The 14,735-nt window shown below is 35.1% G+C and overlaps 2 protein-coding genes across 8 annotated transcripts in view; one reads left to right on the top strand and one right to left on the bottom strand.

Annotated features, from left to right (window-relative positions):
• The window catches only part of LOC139872409 (long chain acyl-CoA synthetase 1-like), a 21,073-nt gene extending 14,668 nt beyond the window's left edge, over positions 1-6,405 (top strand). The window contains exons 2-20 of one of the 2 annotated variants that reach the window (XM_071860276.1): positions 1,900-2,075; positions 2,168-2,231; positions 2,332-2,421; positions 2,548-2,604; positions 2,692-2,740; positions 2,838-2,914; positions 3,011-3,050; positions 3,139-3,233; positions 3,360-3,527; positions 3,679-3,789; positions 3,928-4,015; positions 4,172-4,238; positions 4,348-4,423; positions 4,544-4,661; positions 5,114-5,359; positions 5,447-5,586; positions 5,670-5,852; positions 5,962-6,081; positions 6,174-6,405. In XM_071860276.1, the coding sequence (XP_071716377.1) occupies positions 1,927-2,075; positions 2,168-2,231; positions 2,332-2,421; positions 2,548-2,604; positions 2,692-2,740; positions 2,838-2,914; positions 3,011-3,050; positions 3,139-3,233; positions 3,360-3,527; positions 3,679-3,789; positions 3,928-4,015; positions 4,172-4,238; positions 4,348-4,423; positions 4,544-4,661; positions 5,114-5,359; positions 5,447-5,586; positions 5,670-5,852; positions 5,962-6,081; positions 6,174-6,221 (1,986 nt within the window). In that variant the 5' untranslated portion in view covers positions 1,900-1,926 and the 3' untranslated portion in view covers positions 6,222-6,405. Of the gene's footprint in view, positions 1-1,838; positions 2,076-2,167; positions 2,232-2,331; positions 2,422-2,547; positions 2,605-2,691; positions 2,741-2,837; positions 2,915-3,010; positions 3,051-3,138; positions 3,234-3,359; positions 3,528-3,678; positions 3,790-3,927; positions 4,016-4,171; positions 4,239-4,347; positions 4,424-4,543; positions 4,662-5,113; positions 5,360-5,446; positions 5,587-5,669; positions 5,853-5,961; positions 6,082-6,173 lie in introns of those variants that run through there. The other variant, XM_071860277.1, reaches the window with a different exon arrangement.
• LOC139872410 (probable pre-mRNA-splicing factor ATP-dependent RNA helicase DEAH2) lies at positions 6,023-14,735 on the bottom strand. 6 transcript variants are annotated; one of them, XM_071860281.1, is made up of 12 exons: positions 14,460-14,735; positions 12,610-12,812; positions 11,425-12,509; positions 10,444-10,682; positions 10,216-10,334; positions 9,622-10,006; positions 9,265-9,467; positions 8,087-9,171; positions 7,295-7,420; positions 6,893-7,131; positions 6,668-6,786; positions 6,023-6,516 (listed from the first exon to the last, which is right to left on the bottom strand). In XM_071860281.1, the coding sequence occupies exons 1-12, from the start codon at positions 14,733-14,735 to the stop codon at positions 6,345-6,347; spliced, it is 4,251 nt and encodes a 1,416-aa protein (XP_071716382.1). In that variant the 3' UTR covers positions 6,023-6,344. The 6 variants fall into 6 exon arrangements, 5 of the variants coding, with proteins under 5 accessions (XP_071716382.1, XP_071716383.1, XP_071716379.1 ...); XM_071860282.1 differs by lacking the exons at positions 6,023-6,516; positions 6,668-6,786; positions 6,893-7,131; ... (2 more) ...; positions 9,265-9,467; positions 9,622-10,006 and adding an exon at positions 10,868-10,993 and having other exon boundaries at positions 10,212-10,334; XM_071860278.1 differs by lacking the exons at positions 6,023-6,516; positions 6,668-6,786; positions 6,893-7,131; ... (3 more) ...; positions 9,622-10,006; positions 10,216-10,334 and adding an exon at positions 10,893-10,993 and having other exon boundaries at positions 10,515-10,682.

The raw sequence follows: 14,735 nt of genomic DNA, 5'->3' as shown, positions 1-14,735 counted from the left end.
CTGCACTTTAGTATATGAGTTTTTCGAGTTCTCTCCTACCCATGGTTCTCTGTGGATCCTCACTCTGGAACCATTATATTACAAAGAATTTTTTTTAAAAGAATTGTTTAAAAAACAACGAAAGTACAAACGGGAGATGACCTAACAACAATGGCCATCAATACCATGACGTGAGCTAAATAATGGTTGCAAAATGGGCAACCTACTTTAGCCTGCATTCTATATAATACACGAAACACGATTATAATTGCACGAATATACTCAAATGGTTATCTTACGCGGTGAAAAGTAACCCACTTGGGTTAGAAATCCATGTTAGTCACTCGAGATTGTATCCTTTAATACGATTACAAGGATTTTCACATGTGAGTAGGTTGAATTATATATAAATGTTGATGGAGAGTAAGATTCAACAAAAAATAGTTTGTAAAAACCTATTATGCAAATTATATGTGTATCTTTTAATCTACACATGATTTGTTATTGATGTGTGTAAAGTGTGTGCTTGTAGTGTTTAGCTTTGTTTTCAACTTTTAAATTTATATTATCTTAATTACTTTTAACTTTAACACTCTTACGGGCAACAAAACCCGATCAAAGTAGTATAGTAATTAGTAAGTTAAGGATCGTCTCAAGAGACGCTGAGACGCGGGGGTGGATAAGAGTTGTTATTTATCATTAGTCTATCTCTTAAGAAAGAAATAGAGTTATTAAATTATATTATATTGTTATTTAATTATTGAAATATTATCTATTAGGAAAGAGACAATTATAAGGTATATTTAGTCAAGACTTTTTATAATACTATCTTGTGAAAGATAGAATGAAGATTTAATTAAATTCAAATACTATTAAAAAGATGGTTAAGTAGACTTAAGATTTATTAAGGATTACTTTGATATTCGATAGGTTTTAACTTATATTGATAATCAATAAAATAACAATTAAAGATCGATTTTTATTCATATGAACATAGTAAAACTAATCATCACGTAAGTTCAACCATTAGGACAAAGGGGTTAATATAGTTTTTTTAATGTTTTTTACTCAAAAAGTAAAATATTTTAGACAAAGGGGTTAATATAGAATATTAAAATTTTAGTGCAAATGTTTGTTGTTATGCTAAAATGCAAAATTTCAAATAATTTGATGTACAACATCATTTATTTGACACCCAAACAAGTGAGATGGTCAATAAACTTGTTCCAAAACTACGTTATATTCACATATTAATGCCGTTGAAAGCCTGGAAAACAGAAGTAGAATGTACACAGCATCAAATAATTGTAAGGATGATACAAGAAGTAGCCTCTAGTAGTTGCACTCATTTATTGACTCGATCTATTTGTTTTCATGTAAATCCTTATATTTTCAGCTACAAATACAATCTTTGTTATCTTCATTCAACTTGATTATATGCTATTGTGTCACTAGCTACCATCTTTCTTTGGCATTTTGAGTTTCTTCTGGTAAGTATGTCATCTTCATATGAACTTTTATTTTTCCATAATTACATGTGTGCAAGTCCATGCACTTTTATATATGTTCATGCCTTCTTTTCTGCTATATATATAAAACATATTTTTTTCCCTTAAGATTCGATTCTATTTTGTTTATCCTTAACATTATTCAAACTTTACATATATCAAGTATTAACCCCATTAACAAAATGTCAAAAAAGTTTTTTTTTTTTTTTTTTTTTTTTTATTTGACAGTGGGTCTAACATAGATTAAACTGTTGTTAATTTATGAGGATTTAAAGATGTTGCTTTTACTTCTTTTTCTTCACATCCTTTACAAGAAACATAAAATAACTACCAGCCCGTTTGACAAAATGTTAAAAAGTTTAAATCTTTACTCTATAATCAGTAATCTAAAGAAGGGTTTTTATGTTTGCAGGGTTCAAGAACTGTACGGAACTACAAGATGGATAAACAGTTTGCAGTTATAGTAAAAAATGGAATAAAAGGTGTTAACGGTGAGCCATCTGTTGGTCCAATTTATCGGAATCTTCTTGCAAAAGATGATTTCCCACCTCTTGAATTTGACTTAAAAAGTACTTGGGATGTCTTTAGGTATATATATAACTCATATTAATTCGCTGTTATTTGAATTGTTTAGTCATATATAAATACTTATATGAATATGAATGTTGTTAAATCTACAGAAAGTCAGTTGAAAGATATCCTGACAACAAGATGTTAGGATGGCGTGAGCTTGTTTATGGCAAAGTTTGTACCTTTTTGATGATTATTTGTACATCGAATAACGATGACGTGGCAGCCACGTCACGTTGTAAACTTGTTACATATATATTGTTTTGATTTTCAGTGGGGGCCATATAAATGGAAAACTTATAAGACTGTACATGGTGAAGTTTTGGATGTTGCCTCAGCCTTGAGGGCTTCTGGAATAGAACCTGTAAGTAAATGCTAATACAACATAAAACTTGCAACATAATCATATTGTACTTATGTTTTATGTAGTTTCATAAATTGGGCTTATTTTGTTTTTTACTTAACCACTTTTGGTACTTTACTTATGTAGGGCTGTAAAGTGGGAATCTATGGAGCAAATTGTCCTCAATGGATTGTTGCAATGGAAGTCAGTTTTCAAATTTTGACTTTGACTTTAACTTTTTGTTCCAATGATTTTTGAAAGTTTTGTTGATTAAATATACATGATGATTAGGCTTGCAATGCTCAGAGCTACATTTCTGTGCCCTTATATGATACCCTTGGTAAATAAATTTTCTTTTTTACTTTTTTTAATCCAAATTAGTTGGATTAATTAGAATGTCAACTGTCAATAGCATTTGAAGTTTTTGATATGAACAGGACCAGGAGCAGTAAACTTTATATTAAACCATGCTGAAGTAGATGCTGTATTTGTTCAAGATAAAAAAGTTAAAGAAGTGAGTATCCAAACTTCAGTCTTTTTTTCACATTTCAACTGTAAAGTTTCTAATATTTTTTTTTTTATTAAGTTCAACATTGCTCTGATTTTGCAGTTATTGAATCCAGAATGCACACATACTCAACGATTAAAGTGTGAGTATCACTTTTAATCAGTTGCAAAATAGTTAATAGATAAGTGAATTATTATATATTTTATATGAGATGAGATATGAGATTGCAGTGATTGTTTGCTTCACTTCAATGACCAAAGAGGAAAAGGAAAAAGCAGAGTCCATGGGGATAAAAGCATACGAATGGAGCGATTTCCTTCATATGGTTAGTTATTTTGTTGGAATTTGTATTGTTCATGGTTTTTTCAAGTAATCGTAATCTTCTTCTTCTTATTTTTTTTTTTATTTTTATTTATTTATTTATTTATTTATTTATTTTTGTGTCTAATAGGGGAATAAAAATCCATCAGAACTGCAGACTCCTAAACAAAGTGATATATGTACAATTATGTACACTAGTGGCACTAGTGGAGATCCAAAAGGTGTTATCTTGACTCATGAAAATGCAATAACAAACATAAGAGGGGTTGATCTTTTCATGGAACAATTTGAGGACAAGGTATTTTAATTACGTAATAGATTATGCACGTTACACGTGGATAAACAGATAAGATTTTCTCTGTTCATGATATCAGGGGAAAGGGAGTATTTATACTTTAATTCTTTCTATATATTCTTGAATTTTTTTTAATTAGTACCTGTCTTTATAGATGACTGTGGATGACGTTTATATATCGTTCTTGCCTCTTGCACACATTCTTGATCGTATGATCGAAGAATACTTTTTCCGTAAAGGTGCTTCAGTTGGCTTCTATCACGGGGTACATACGTCCTTAATCCCTAACTCAGTCTTATTTTTGTCATAACAAGATGCTCATGACTGTTATATATTAAAGAATTAGAACTTTTAATATACATTACTTTAATTTCATCAATGTTTATTATTTATTATTTTGAAGGATATCAATGCATTAAGGGAGGATTTAGAAGAGTTAAAGCCTACTTTTTTGGCTGGAGTACCTCGAGTTTTGGAAAGGATCCACGAAGGTGCGACTCGCTTTATTAATCAAGACATATATTTTTTTTGGAACAACAAATTTTATTAAAATCAAAACACCCTAGCGAACAGCTAGGAGGGTAATCAAGATGCATCCTATATATGCAATTTTTGTTCGTGTGAGATTTTGGCGTTTTGTATTTCAGGTATTCTTAAAGGACTAGAAGAAGTTAATCCAAGGAGGAGGAAAATATTCAGCATTCTATACAATCAGTACTTAATTAATCACTTATCTTGCTTAATCTTATTTATGAAATTACATTATGTTCATACTTTAGTAGTGTGTATATATATAAATCATTCTGTTAATGTTTATATGCAGCAAACTTAAGTATATGAAAGCAGGATACAAGCATAAATATGCGTCAAGGCTTGCTGATCTGCTTGCTTTTAGAAAGGTTGGTTTTATCTTAATACTTTATATTTATACTTGTATTACATACAAAATGTAAACATGATCAAAAAATTTATCATAAATCTTTTGAGAGTCGATTTTCACTAACTCTGATGAACCGTAGGTTAAGAATAGGCTGGGTGGTCGAATTCGCCTAATAGTATCTGGAGGAGCTCCATTAAGCACTGAAGTTGAAGAGTTCATGAGGGTTACATCATGTGCTTTTGTGGTGCAAGGATACGGTAAGTACTACAAACATATAAGCAATAAATGTAGCAATTTCGACCCATTTACTTTTGAATGGGCTGACTTGAGTCGTGCTTTATTTTAAAACAGTAAAATTTAAAAAGATAGCTTGAACAGATAAATGGGGAAAACAGGCCAAAACATAGCCCGTAATGTTTTTTTTAGAGCAAACAGACCTTAAAATCAATTTATTCCAAGGAGCAAACAAATACCAAAGCGCTTTTGGTTTAGCGGTATTAAGGGAACTCCTCAACCTTAAGGTGTAAGTTCGAGTCCCCCTTGAGGACAAAGAGTGTGTGAGTTTGTTGTTCTAAAATGAAGGAGCAAACAAATGCAACCCATTTTGACCCATCCATTTGGCCACCTCTAATCAAAATAATCGGTCGATTAAGCTGTTCATGACTAGTATACCCCTCGGGTTTTCTAAATTGGTTCGATATTGTTACAGGGTTGACGGAAACGTGTGGTTTGGCAACTTTAGGATTTCCAGATGAGATATGCATGATTGGAACAGTTGGTTCCCCCTTTGTATATACAGAATTACGCCTAGAACAAGTTTCGGACATGGGTTATGACCCACTGGCTAATCCACCGCGTGGTGAAATATGTGTTAGAGGAAAAACATCTTTCGCAGGTTACTACAAGAATCCAGAACTCACTAATGAAGTTATGAAAGATGGGTGGTTTCATACAGGTTAATAATCCCTTACTTTAATGTAAACGTGTTAATAATCAAGATTAGCGCTTTTAGTTAACTTATATAATATGTGTGCATCATTAGGTGACATTGGGGAGATGCAACCAAACGGGGTATTGAAAATCATCGACAGGAAGAAACATCTAATAAAACTGTCACAAGGAGAGTATATCGCGCTAGAATATCTAGAAAAAATTTACGGGATCACTCCAATTCTTGAAGATGTAATATCTCGTTACTTGTATTATATTATACGAAAAATTTCGCTTCTAAGGATTTTGGCCAACTAATATACTACTGTAACTAGATTTGGGTATACGGCGATAGCTTCAAGTCATCATTGGTCGCTGTAGGTGTACCAAACAAAGAAAACTCGGAAAAGTGGGCCCATCAAAAGGGGCTTAAAATTTCTTACTCTGAGCTGTGCACACTAACACAGTTCAGAGATTATATCCTATCTGAACTTGAATCTACCGCAGAGAGAAACAAGGTATTTGGTTAATCTGTATTATAATTCAATTATGTATTATACATTTGATTAAAGATATAAGGAGGTTGTTATCGATATCTTATAATTACGTTGCATTTGGTGGTTGTAGCTAAGAGGATTTGAGCATATAAAGGCTATAATTGTGGAACCACGAACGTTTGAAGGAGAAAAGGATTTGTTGACTGCAACTATGAAGAAACGTAGAGATAAACTACTTAATCGTTACAAGGTAATCAAAATTTTCACTAACATGTTCTTGCTTCGCGCTATGGTTTTTACTATTTAGCATTTGTTAAAATGTGCGATTTTTAAATGATGCAGGAGGGAATCGACAACCTTTACAAGAACATGGCTGCAAACAAACGCTGAGATGGATTAACCATCCACGAGTTACATAATAAGTTTTAAATTGCATGCTACGTTTTGTACCTTTGTTAATTGTTTCACTTGTTTGAGTACTGCATCAAAAGTGTTTACTGATGCTTTGCTTATTTATTGAAGTAAACGTGTGAACTGAAGGTTCAGGTTTATAAAACTGCCTTCTGCTGCTTCAGCCCCCTCTTTGTCTTTTTCACGTTTCTTGTACAGCTTCTCTAAAATGTGTTTTGCTTCACATTGGGGAAAGTATTCGAGATCATAGTAATGTGAGGCAATATCAACAAGCCTGAATTAAACAACATCAATGATAAAAGCTTAAGAAGATATTTCATGAGTTGTTACACACCATGAAAATTAAATCAGGCCCATTTCCCTCTTTATGCAACGACCCAAATATTGAATATTAGAAGAAAAACTAATTAGTGAGGATTACTTACCATTCACCACGAACATCAGTAACAGTACGTATGAAATTCCTGCTAGTTAACACAGATTCAGTGTAGATCACCCATTCAGGCTTGTGATCCAAACAATTTGATGGGTGCAAATGAACTACCTGCAAATCAACGAATACAAGTTGAATGCCAAGATTAACTTCATCAACAGTGAACCTCCATTAAGATACGATACATATAGCGAGGTTAGGAAAAAAAGCAACAAACTTGATTGTCTTTCACGGTCAAATAGTGTCCATTTCTTTCCAAATGAGCAACCTGCATGAAATACCCTGCTAACATAGCCTTTCTGATATTGATGTAACAGTTCCGACTGTTGAAGTTTGTGCTGCACAACGTAAGGTTCAAACGGTCCATAATACGTTCAAGTTGTTGCCTCACATTATCCGCAAATTTAAGTACCCTTTGATTCAGAAAGTTCTCAGAACACCATGATTCATCTTCATCTGAGCCCAACAATAATAATAATAATAATAATAATAATAATAATAATAATAATAATAATAATAATAATAATAATAATAATAATAAACAAGTATTAGAACATATGTCATCCAATATATACTAGCTTTATGTAATAAAGTTATGAAGATAGAAAAAACTACTTACTGTTTTGTTTGTATGCTTGATATACATTCAAAAGCGTAAGGTGGTCCCCGTCAATGTGTCCAAATCGAGCTTTTGCCTCGTCAGCGGCCTTGAGCGATTCTCTGGGCCGGATGAAGCAATTGGGTGCTAAAAAATATTGGGTTATCACAGAATAGGCCCCGGTGATCAGTCAGAAGATTTATGCACCAAGGTTTTTATATTATTTAGAGGTCAAAATATTGATTGGGATTTTAACAATTTTACTCATAGATAGGATGATCTGCGTCATGTGTTATGGATAACAATTTAAAAAGGTAAAATAATGTAAAAAAGAGAAACGTATGAGCTATTAAAAGTTCAAAAAACTAAATTAACATACGCACAATTCATTATATTTATCATGTTTGGCACTCCACTTCTTCCCCAGCCATTCATGCCAACTTAAAAAATTTTAGAACTGTCAAATAACACATCAAAAATTGACAAGGTAACATTACTATAGCCCCCCTTATATTACCAGAGTTTGATCTAATGCTAAATTTTATTAAAATAAATAAACGAATAAATAAAACATTCAATAGGCTCAACAGCACCAGAAGCTACCATTTAGACTTAAACCACAGAGGCGCATCTAAAGAATATGTGTTGCACCACAATGTACTACAGATTTACACAATAAATTGTTTGATTAATCAAAAACACACATTCAAGCACCCCAATACTGCACACATTCAAGCACCCCCACCCGTGCACACACATGCATAACATGTTTCACCATATCAAGAACAAGAAAGACGAGAATGTTATGTGTACCTGATAGCATAGCTGAAATAGAAAGAATCTCATTCGAACAGTTGAAGAAAGGGCTCACAACAAGCACCTTCGCCATTTGAGGATCAAGTGGAAATTCACTCATAATTTTACCTACGACGGTCAACTTTCCATCATCATCCAAGGCTCCCAAATAAGTCAAAACTTCGAACGCACGCATCAAAGTTTCAGGAGCAGGTGGGTCCAAGAAATTGAAAGCAATAAGATCTTCAACGCCAAGTCTCTTCAGAGTTAGAGCTGTATTTGCAAAATTCGATCGAAGAATCTCCGGGTAGGTTTGAGGTTGAAGATTATTATTAAAACTTCTCTCCGTATACAATCTAAAACATTTACCAGGTTGTGTTCTTCCAGCACGACCCGATCTCTGATGAGCACTTGCCTTAGATATTGGAGATACCAACAAAGACTCGACACGAACCTTAGAATTATAAACTTTCTGCTTTGCGAAACCCGGGTCTACGACATAAACTATACCATCAATGGTTAAAGAAGTTTCGGCTATGTTAGTTGCGATCACAATTTTCCTACCAGCAGGCCCACCCTCAGTTACTGGTGGTGGAGCAGGTTCAAAGATCTTCTGCTGCATAGCTGGCGGGAGTGTCGAATACAAAGGAACGACTTTCACAGGGCCCACCTGGTCACCCATATTACCAACCTCTTTTGCTATCTTGCAACACGCGTCTTCTATTTCTTCTTCTCCAGTAAGGAAGACAAGTATGTCACCAGGAGGTTCACACATATGTATTTGTACAACCGTTCGGATTGCTGCTTCGAGGTAGTCCCGTTCAGGCTCCTGGGTATAATAGATCTCCACGGGATGAAGTCTACCTTGAACTTTTATTAATGGTGCACCGACGAAATAACCTTGAAACTTTTCTGCTCCAAGAGTAGCACTCATAACAACTAGCTTGAGATCAGGTCTTTTTTTCAACAATCCTTTTAGATGTCCAAATAATACTTCAGTAGCCAGGGTTCTTTCGTGAGCCTCATCAAGAATGATCACCTTATATCTTTCAAGTAATGGGTCAGTCATGGCTTCTCTTAAGAGCATACCATCCGTTAAATATCTAATAGAAATAGAAGAGAAACTGTAAGTAGTAAATAGATATTAGAAATAAAGCAAATCATTGCAAGATTAAGTTAAAAATTGTAAAGCTTACTTCAAGACGGTCTTTTCACAGCTGCAGTCTTCAAAACGGATACTGTAACCTACTTCCTCTCCAATTATAACATCCATTTCATCCGCAACTCGACGAGAAACAGACATTGCAGCCACCCTACGAGGTTGGGTGCAAGCAACCATGAACTTCTTGCGTTTAGTTGCACTCTCTAAATCAACAGCTTCCAAGACAAATTGAGGAATCTGTACAGTCAAAACACGTTACTGATTTACTCGAGACTAGAAAACAAAGATGTTAAACTAGTTAAAGACATGACTTGAACAAGTAGACAGATAGGTAGTAAATATTATGCATATGCATATGTACATGTATATGTAGATATAGAGAACAACGAACCTGAGTACTTTTACCACTACCAGTTTCACCGACTAAAATTAAGGTTTGATTCTCTCTAAGCACTTCCAAAAACTCCTCTTTCTGATGCCAAACAGGTAGCGTTTTCCTTTTCTCAAATATCTCATAATACCTTGGGGTGTACGGGCGTCCATTCCAATGATTAATAATCGAAACACCGCCATTATGCACGGAGACTCCAACGTGCACGGAGGTTCCACTGTCGGCTCTGTTGATTCTAGTGGTGGTCTTTGCGACATCGACAACGTCAAATAAACTTGCATCTTTGTCTTTTTCACGTTTCTTGTACAACTTCTCTAAAATGTGTTTCGCTTCACAATGGGGAAAGTTTTCAAGATCATAGTAATGTGGGGCAATATCAACAAGCCTGAATTAAACAACACCAATGATAAAAGCTTACAAAACTATATTTCAAAAGTTGTTACATTTAGAAAGGAAAATTCTCCATCTTGGACCTTCTATGGTTGTATACAAGGGGTTACACACCATGAATATCAAACCGATTCTATTACCCTTTTATGTCACGACCCAAATATCAATTATTAAAAGAAAAACTAACTAGTGAGAATTATTTACCATTCACCACGAACATCTGTAACAGTACGTATGAAATTCCTGCTTGTTAACACAAATTCATTGTAGATCACCCATTCGGGCTTGTTATCCAAACAACTTGATGGGTGCAAATGAACTACCTGCAAATCAAAGAATATAAAGTGATTGCCAAGATTAACTTCATTGATAGTCAACCTCCAATAAAATATTATATATGTAACGTGGTTAGGAAAAAAAAATGCAACAAACTTGATTGTTTTTCACGGTCAAATAATGTCCCGTTCTTTCCAAATGAGCAACCTTCATGAAATATCCTGCACACATAGCCTTTCTAATATTGACGTAATAGTCCCGACTGTTGAAATCTGTGCTGCACAACCTCAGGTTAGACCGTGCCATAATACGTGCAAGTTGTTGCCTCATATTATCTGCAAATCTAAGTGCCCTTTGATTCACAAAGTTCTCATTACACCACGATTGATCTTCATCTGAGCACAACAATAATAATAATAAACAATAAGTATTAGAACAGATGTCATGCTATAAATACTAGCTTTAGAGATGTAATGAAGATTAGAAACAGTAATAATAATAAACAATAAGTATTAGAACAGATGTCATGCTATAAATACTAGCTTTAGAGATGTAATGAAGATTAGAAAAAACTACTTGCTGTTTTGTTTGTATGCGTGATATACATTCAAAAGCGTAAGGTGGTCCCCGTCAATGTGTCCAAATCGAGCTTTCGCCTCGTCAGCTGCCTTCAGCGTTTCTCTGGGCCGGATGAAGCAATTGGGCGCTAAAAAAATTGGGTTATCACAGAATAGGCCCACAGTGATCAGTCAGAAGATTCATAGAGACGAAGAGAGACCACACCATTTGCTTCACATGAGAATATACTGAGAAATTACAACTATTTGCATCAGCACTTGCTTACAAACTCTATGGTGCATGCCAAACCAGGTTGGCGTGGAACCGAGAAAAAACAATTGCTGATGACAACTTAAGACACAGCTAGAACTGGATGGGCATGCGTTTTTAAAGTGATTTTGTGGATTTTGTATGAAGTATACATTCGTTTATGATTTTCAATTTATTTAGAGATCAAATCAAATATAAGTATTGATTGGGATTTTAACCATTTTACCCTCACAGCTGATCCCCCCCTTCACACATGCATAACATGTTTCACCATATCAAGAACAAGAAAGACAAGAATGTTATGTGTACCTGATAGCATAGCGGCGATTGAAAGAATCTCATTCGAACAGTTAAATGAAGGGCTCACAACAAGCATCTTCGCTATTTGTGGATCAAGTGGAAATTCACTCATAGTTCCACCTAGCTTGGTCAATTTTCCAACATCATCCAAGGCTCCCAAATAATTCAAAACCTCTAGCGCACGCATCAAAGCTTCGGGAGCAGGCGGGTCCACGAAATCGAAATGAACAAGATCGTCAACACCAAGTTTTTTCAGAGTTAGAACTGTATTTGCAAGGTTCGATCGAAGAATCTCAGGGTAGGTTTGAGGTTGAAGATCATTATTAAAACTTCTCTCCGTATACAATCTAAAACATTTACCAGGTTGTGTTCTTCCAGCACGACCAGATCTCTGTTGAGCACTTTCCTTCGATATTGGAGATACCAACAAGGACTCGACACGAACCCTAGGATTATAAAATTTCTGCTTTGCAAAACCCGGGTCTATGACATAAACTATACCATCAATGGTTAAAGAAGTTTCCGCGATGTTAGTCGAGACCACAATTTTCCTACCAGTGGGCCCATCCTCAGTTACTGGTGGTGGAGCAGGTTCATATATCTTCTGCTGCATAGCTGGTGATAGTGTCGGATACAAAGGAACGACTTTCACGGGGCCCACCTGGTCACCCATATTCCTAACCTCTTTTGCTATCTTGCAACACACATCTTCTATTTCTTCTTCTCCAGTAAGGAAGACAAGTATGTCACCAGGAGGTTCACACATATGTATTTGTACAACCGTTCGGATTGCTGCTTCAAGGTAGTCCCGTTCAGGCTCCTGGGTATAAAAGATCTCCACAGGATGAAGTCTACCTTGAACTTTCATTAATGGTGCACCGACGAAATAACTTTGAAACTTTTCTGCTTCGAGGTTAGCACTCATGACAACTAGCTTGAGATCGGGTCTTTTTTTCAACACTTCTTTTAGATGACCACATAATACATCAGTAGCCAGCGTTCTTTCGTGAGCCTCATCAAGAATAATCACTTTACATCTTTCAAGAGATGGGTCCGTCGTGGCTTCTCTTAAGAGCATATCATCAGTTAGATATCTATATAATTAGAAGAGAAAATATACTCCGTAAGTAATAAATAGAAATTAAAAAAGAAAGCAATTTACTCAATGATTAAGTTAGAAATGGTAAAGCTTACTTCAAGACGGTCTTTTCACTGCTGCAGTCTTCAAAAAGGATGCTGTAACCTACTTCTTCTCCGATTGTAACATCCATTTCATTCGCAACTCGGCGACAAACAGACATTGCAGCTATCCTACGAGGTAGCGTGCAAGCAACCATGAACTTCTTGCGTTTATCTCCACTTTCTAACTCAACAGCTTCCAAGACAAATTGAGGAATCTGTACAGTTAAAAATTGTTACTACTATGATTTACTCAGGACTAATAAACAAAGATGTCAAATAAGTGTAAGCTGACTTTATGTTTCTGATTGACTTCTTAAATCCCCAAATGACTTCTTGTCTATATAATACTACTAACACTAGCTACATAAATACAATTTACAAATTCCATAAAGCTAAAAACAACTTTCTTGCATCACTTGACTTTCAGTCACATATCCACAATTACAGAAACTATAATACAACAATATACCCCTTTTTAACACTTTGGGCAACCTTCAGAAGTTCATCCATTTCATATCAAGCCCAGTTGACCCGTTAAAAGTACTATATAACCCAAAATAACTCATATTTAGATTTAGATACATCTTTCAAAGGTTTAGTGTTTAACTAGTCCGGGTCCGGCCTGCGCGATGCGGCGGGGGCTCATGGTCCGGTTCCGAATGTAGTTAGTTTCGTTTTGTTGATAAAATTATTTCGAACCTAACGGTGCTGGCGAAAAAATTTAACTCGCGGCGAGCAGGAAGATACGGGTTGTCGTTGTGTTTAGCGTTTTTTAAAAAGTGTCCGTTTTGAACGTAGCTATTATCGTTTTGTTCATAAAATTATTTCGAGTATGACGGCGCTGTCGGAAAAATTTAAGTCGCGCCGAGCGGGAAGATACAGGCTGTCATTGCGTTTAGCGTTTTTTAAAAAGTGTCCGTTTCCAACGTAGTTAGTTTCGTTTTGTTCGTGAAAATATTTCGAGTTTAACGGTATGGTCGGTGGAATTTAACTCGGGTCGAGAAGGACGATACGGGCTGTCGAAGCGATTGGGTGGAGTTTTTTTATTTTAAGTTATATAATTGACTGTTTTTACCCCTGGAGTATGGTGTATTTTTTGTAACCTGTTCGGAGTTGAGGGGGTTAAATTGTAAATCAAGTGTGAAAAGGGGCTGTTACTATTGTCGTTTTGGCATTCAGCGTGCGACCAAGATCCACTCGTCTAATAGTATATGTAAAATTAAGCTTTTTCTACGAAAAATAACAAATCAAAAACATGATCCTCATTTCACTCTATCAATTACTTCCTTCTAAAAAATTTTATAACTGCCACCCATTGAGCTATACCATAAACGGCTATTAAAGATTTCCCTTAAACAAGTGACAATGTGACTATCACTGACATGACAAACAGTACCAACCCCACAACTGTGCAAAAAAACACATAGCAATGTCAAAGATTTAGCAATTGGCTCCAAAAAGTTTGACAATTAACAAATACAATACCTAAACAAGTTTATATAACTGTATAATTAGCTACATCTAACATAATTAGTTTGAAGTGTTGCAGCTAGCACCAAATTCATTACTTACTGCCTTTCAAAAAAAAAAAATTCATTACTTACTCCTTGAAATAATCATATAATTATAGTCCCACTCCAGTACACTATTGCAATTTCATATGACATTTACACAATATACACATATATGAATAATACTTCACCATATTGAATATTTACTGCTAAAATAATGACGTCACTATAGTCACAAGTAATCTATTACAATTTCACGCAGCAAATAAGAATGCATACATATACATCTACGTATACGTATACGTATACGTATATATGTACATGAATAGATAGATATAGAAAACTACTCACCTGAGTACTTTTACCACAGCCAGTTTCACCGACTAAAATTAGGGTTTGATTCTCTCTAAGCATTTTCAGAAACTCTTCTTTCTGTTGCCAAACAGGTAACATTTTCCTTTTCTCAAGTATCTCGTAATACGTTGAGGTGTACGGACGCCCATTCCAACGATTATATGACGGAACACCGCCGCCGTGCACGGAGGTTCCGCCGTTGGCTCTGTTGTTAGTACCGGTGGCCGTTGCGTCATCGAATAAACTCACATTCCTTTTCCTTTCTGTACCCAT

This window comes from Rutidosis leptorrhynchoides, chromosome 10 (genome assembly GCF_046630445.1).
Source record: "Rutidosis leptorrhynchoides isolate AG116_Rl617_1_P2 chromosome 10, CSIRO_AGI_Rlap_v1, whole genome shotgun sequence".
In the NCBI taxonomy this organism is placed as follows: Eukaryota; Viridiplantae; Streptophyta; class Magnoliopsida; order Asterales; family Asteraceae; genus Rutidosis; species Rutidosis leptorrhynchoides.
This window is presented reverse-complemented; position numbering and strand designations above follow the sequence as displayed.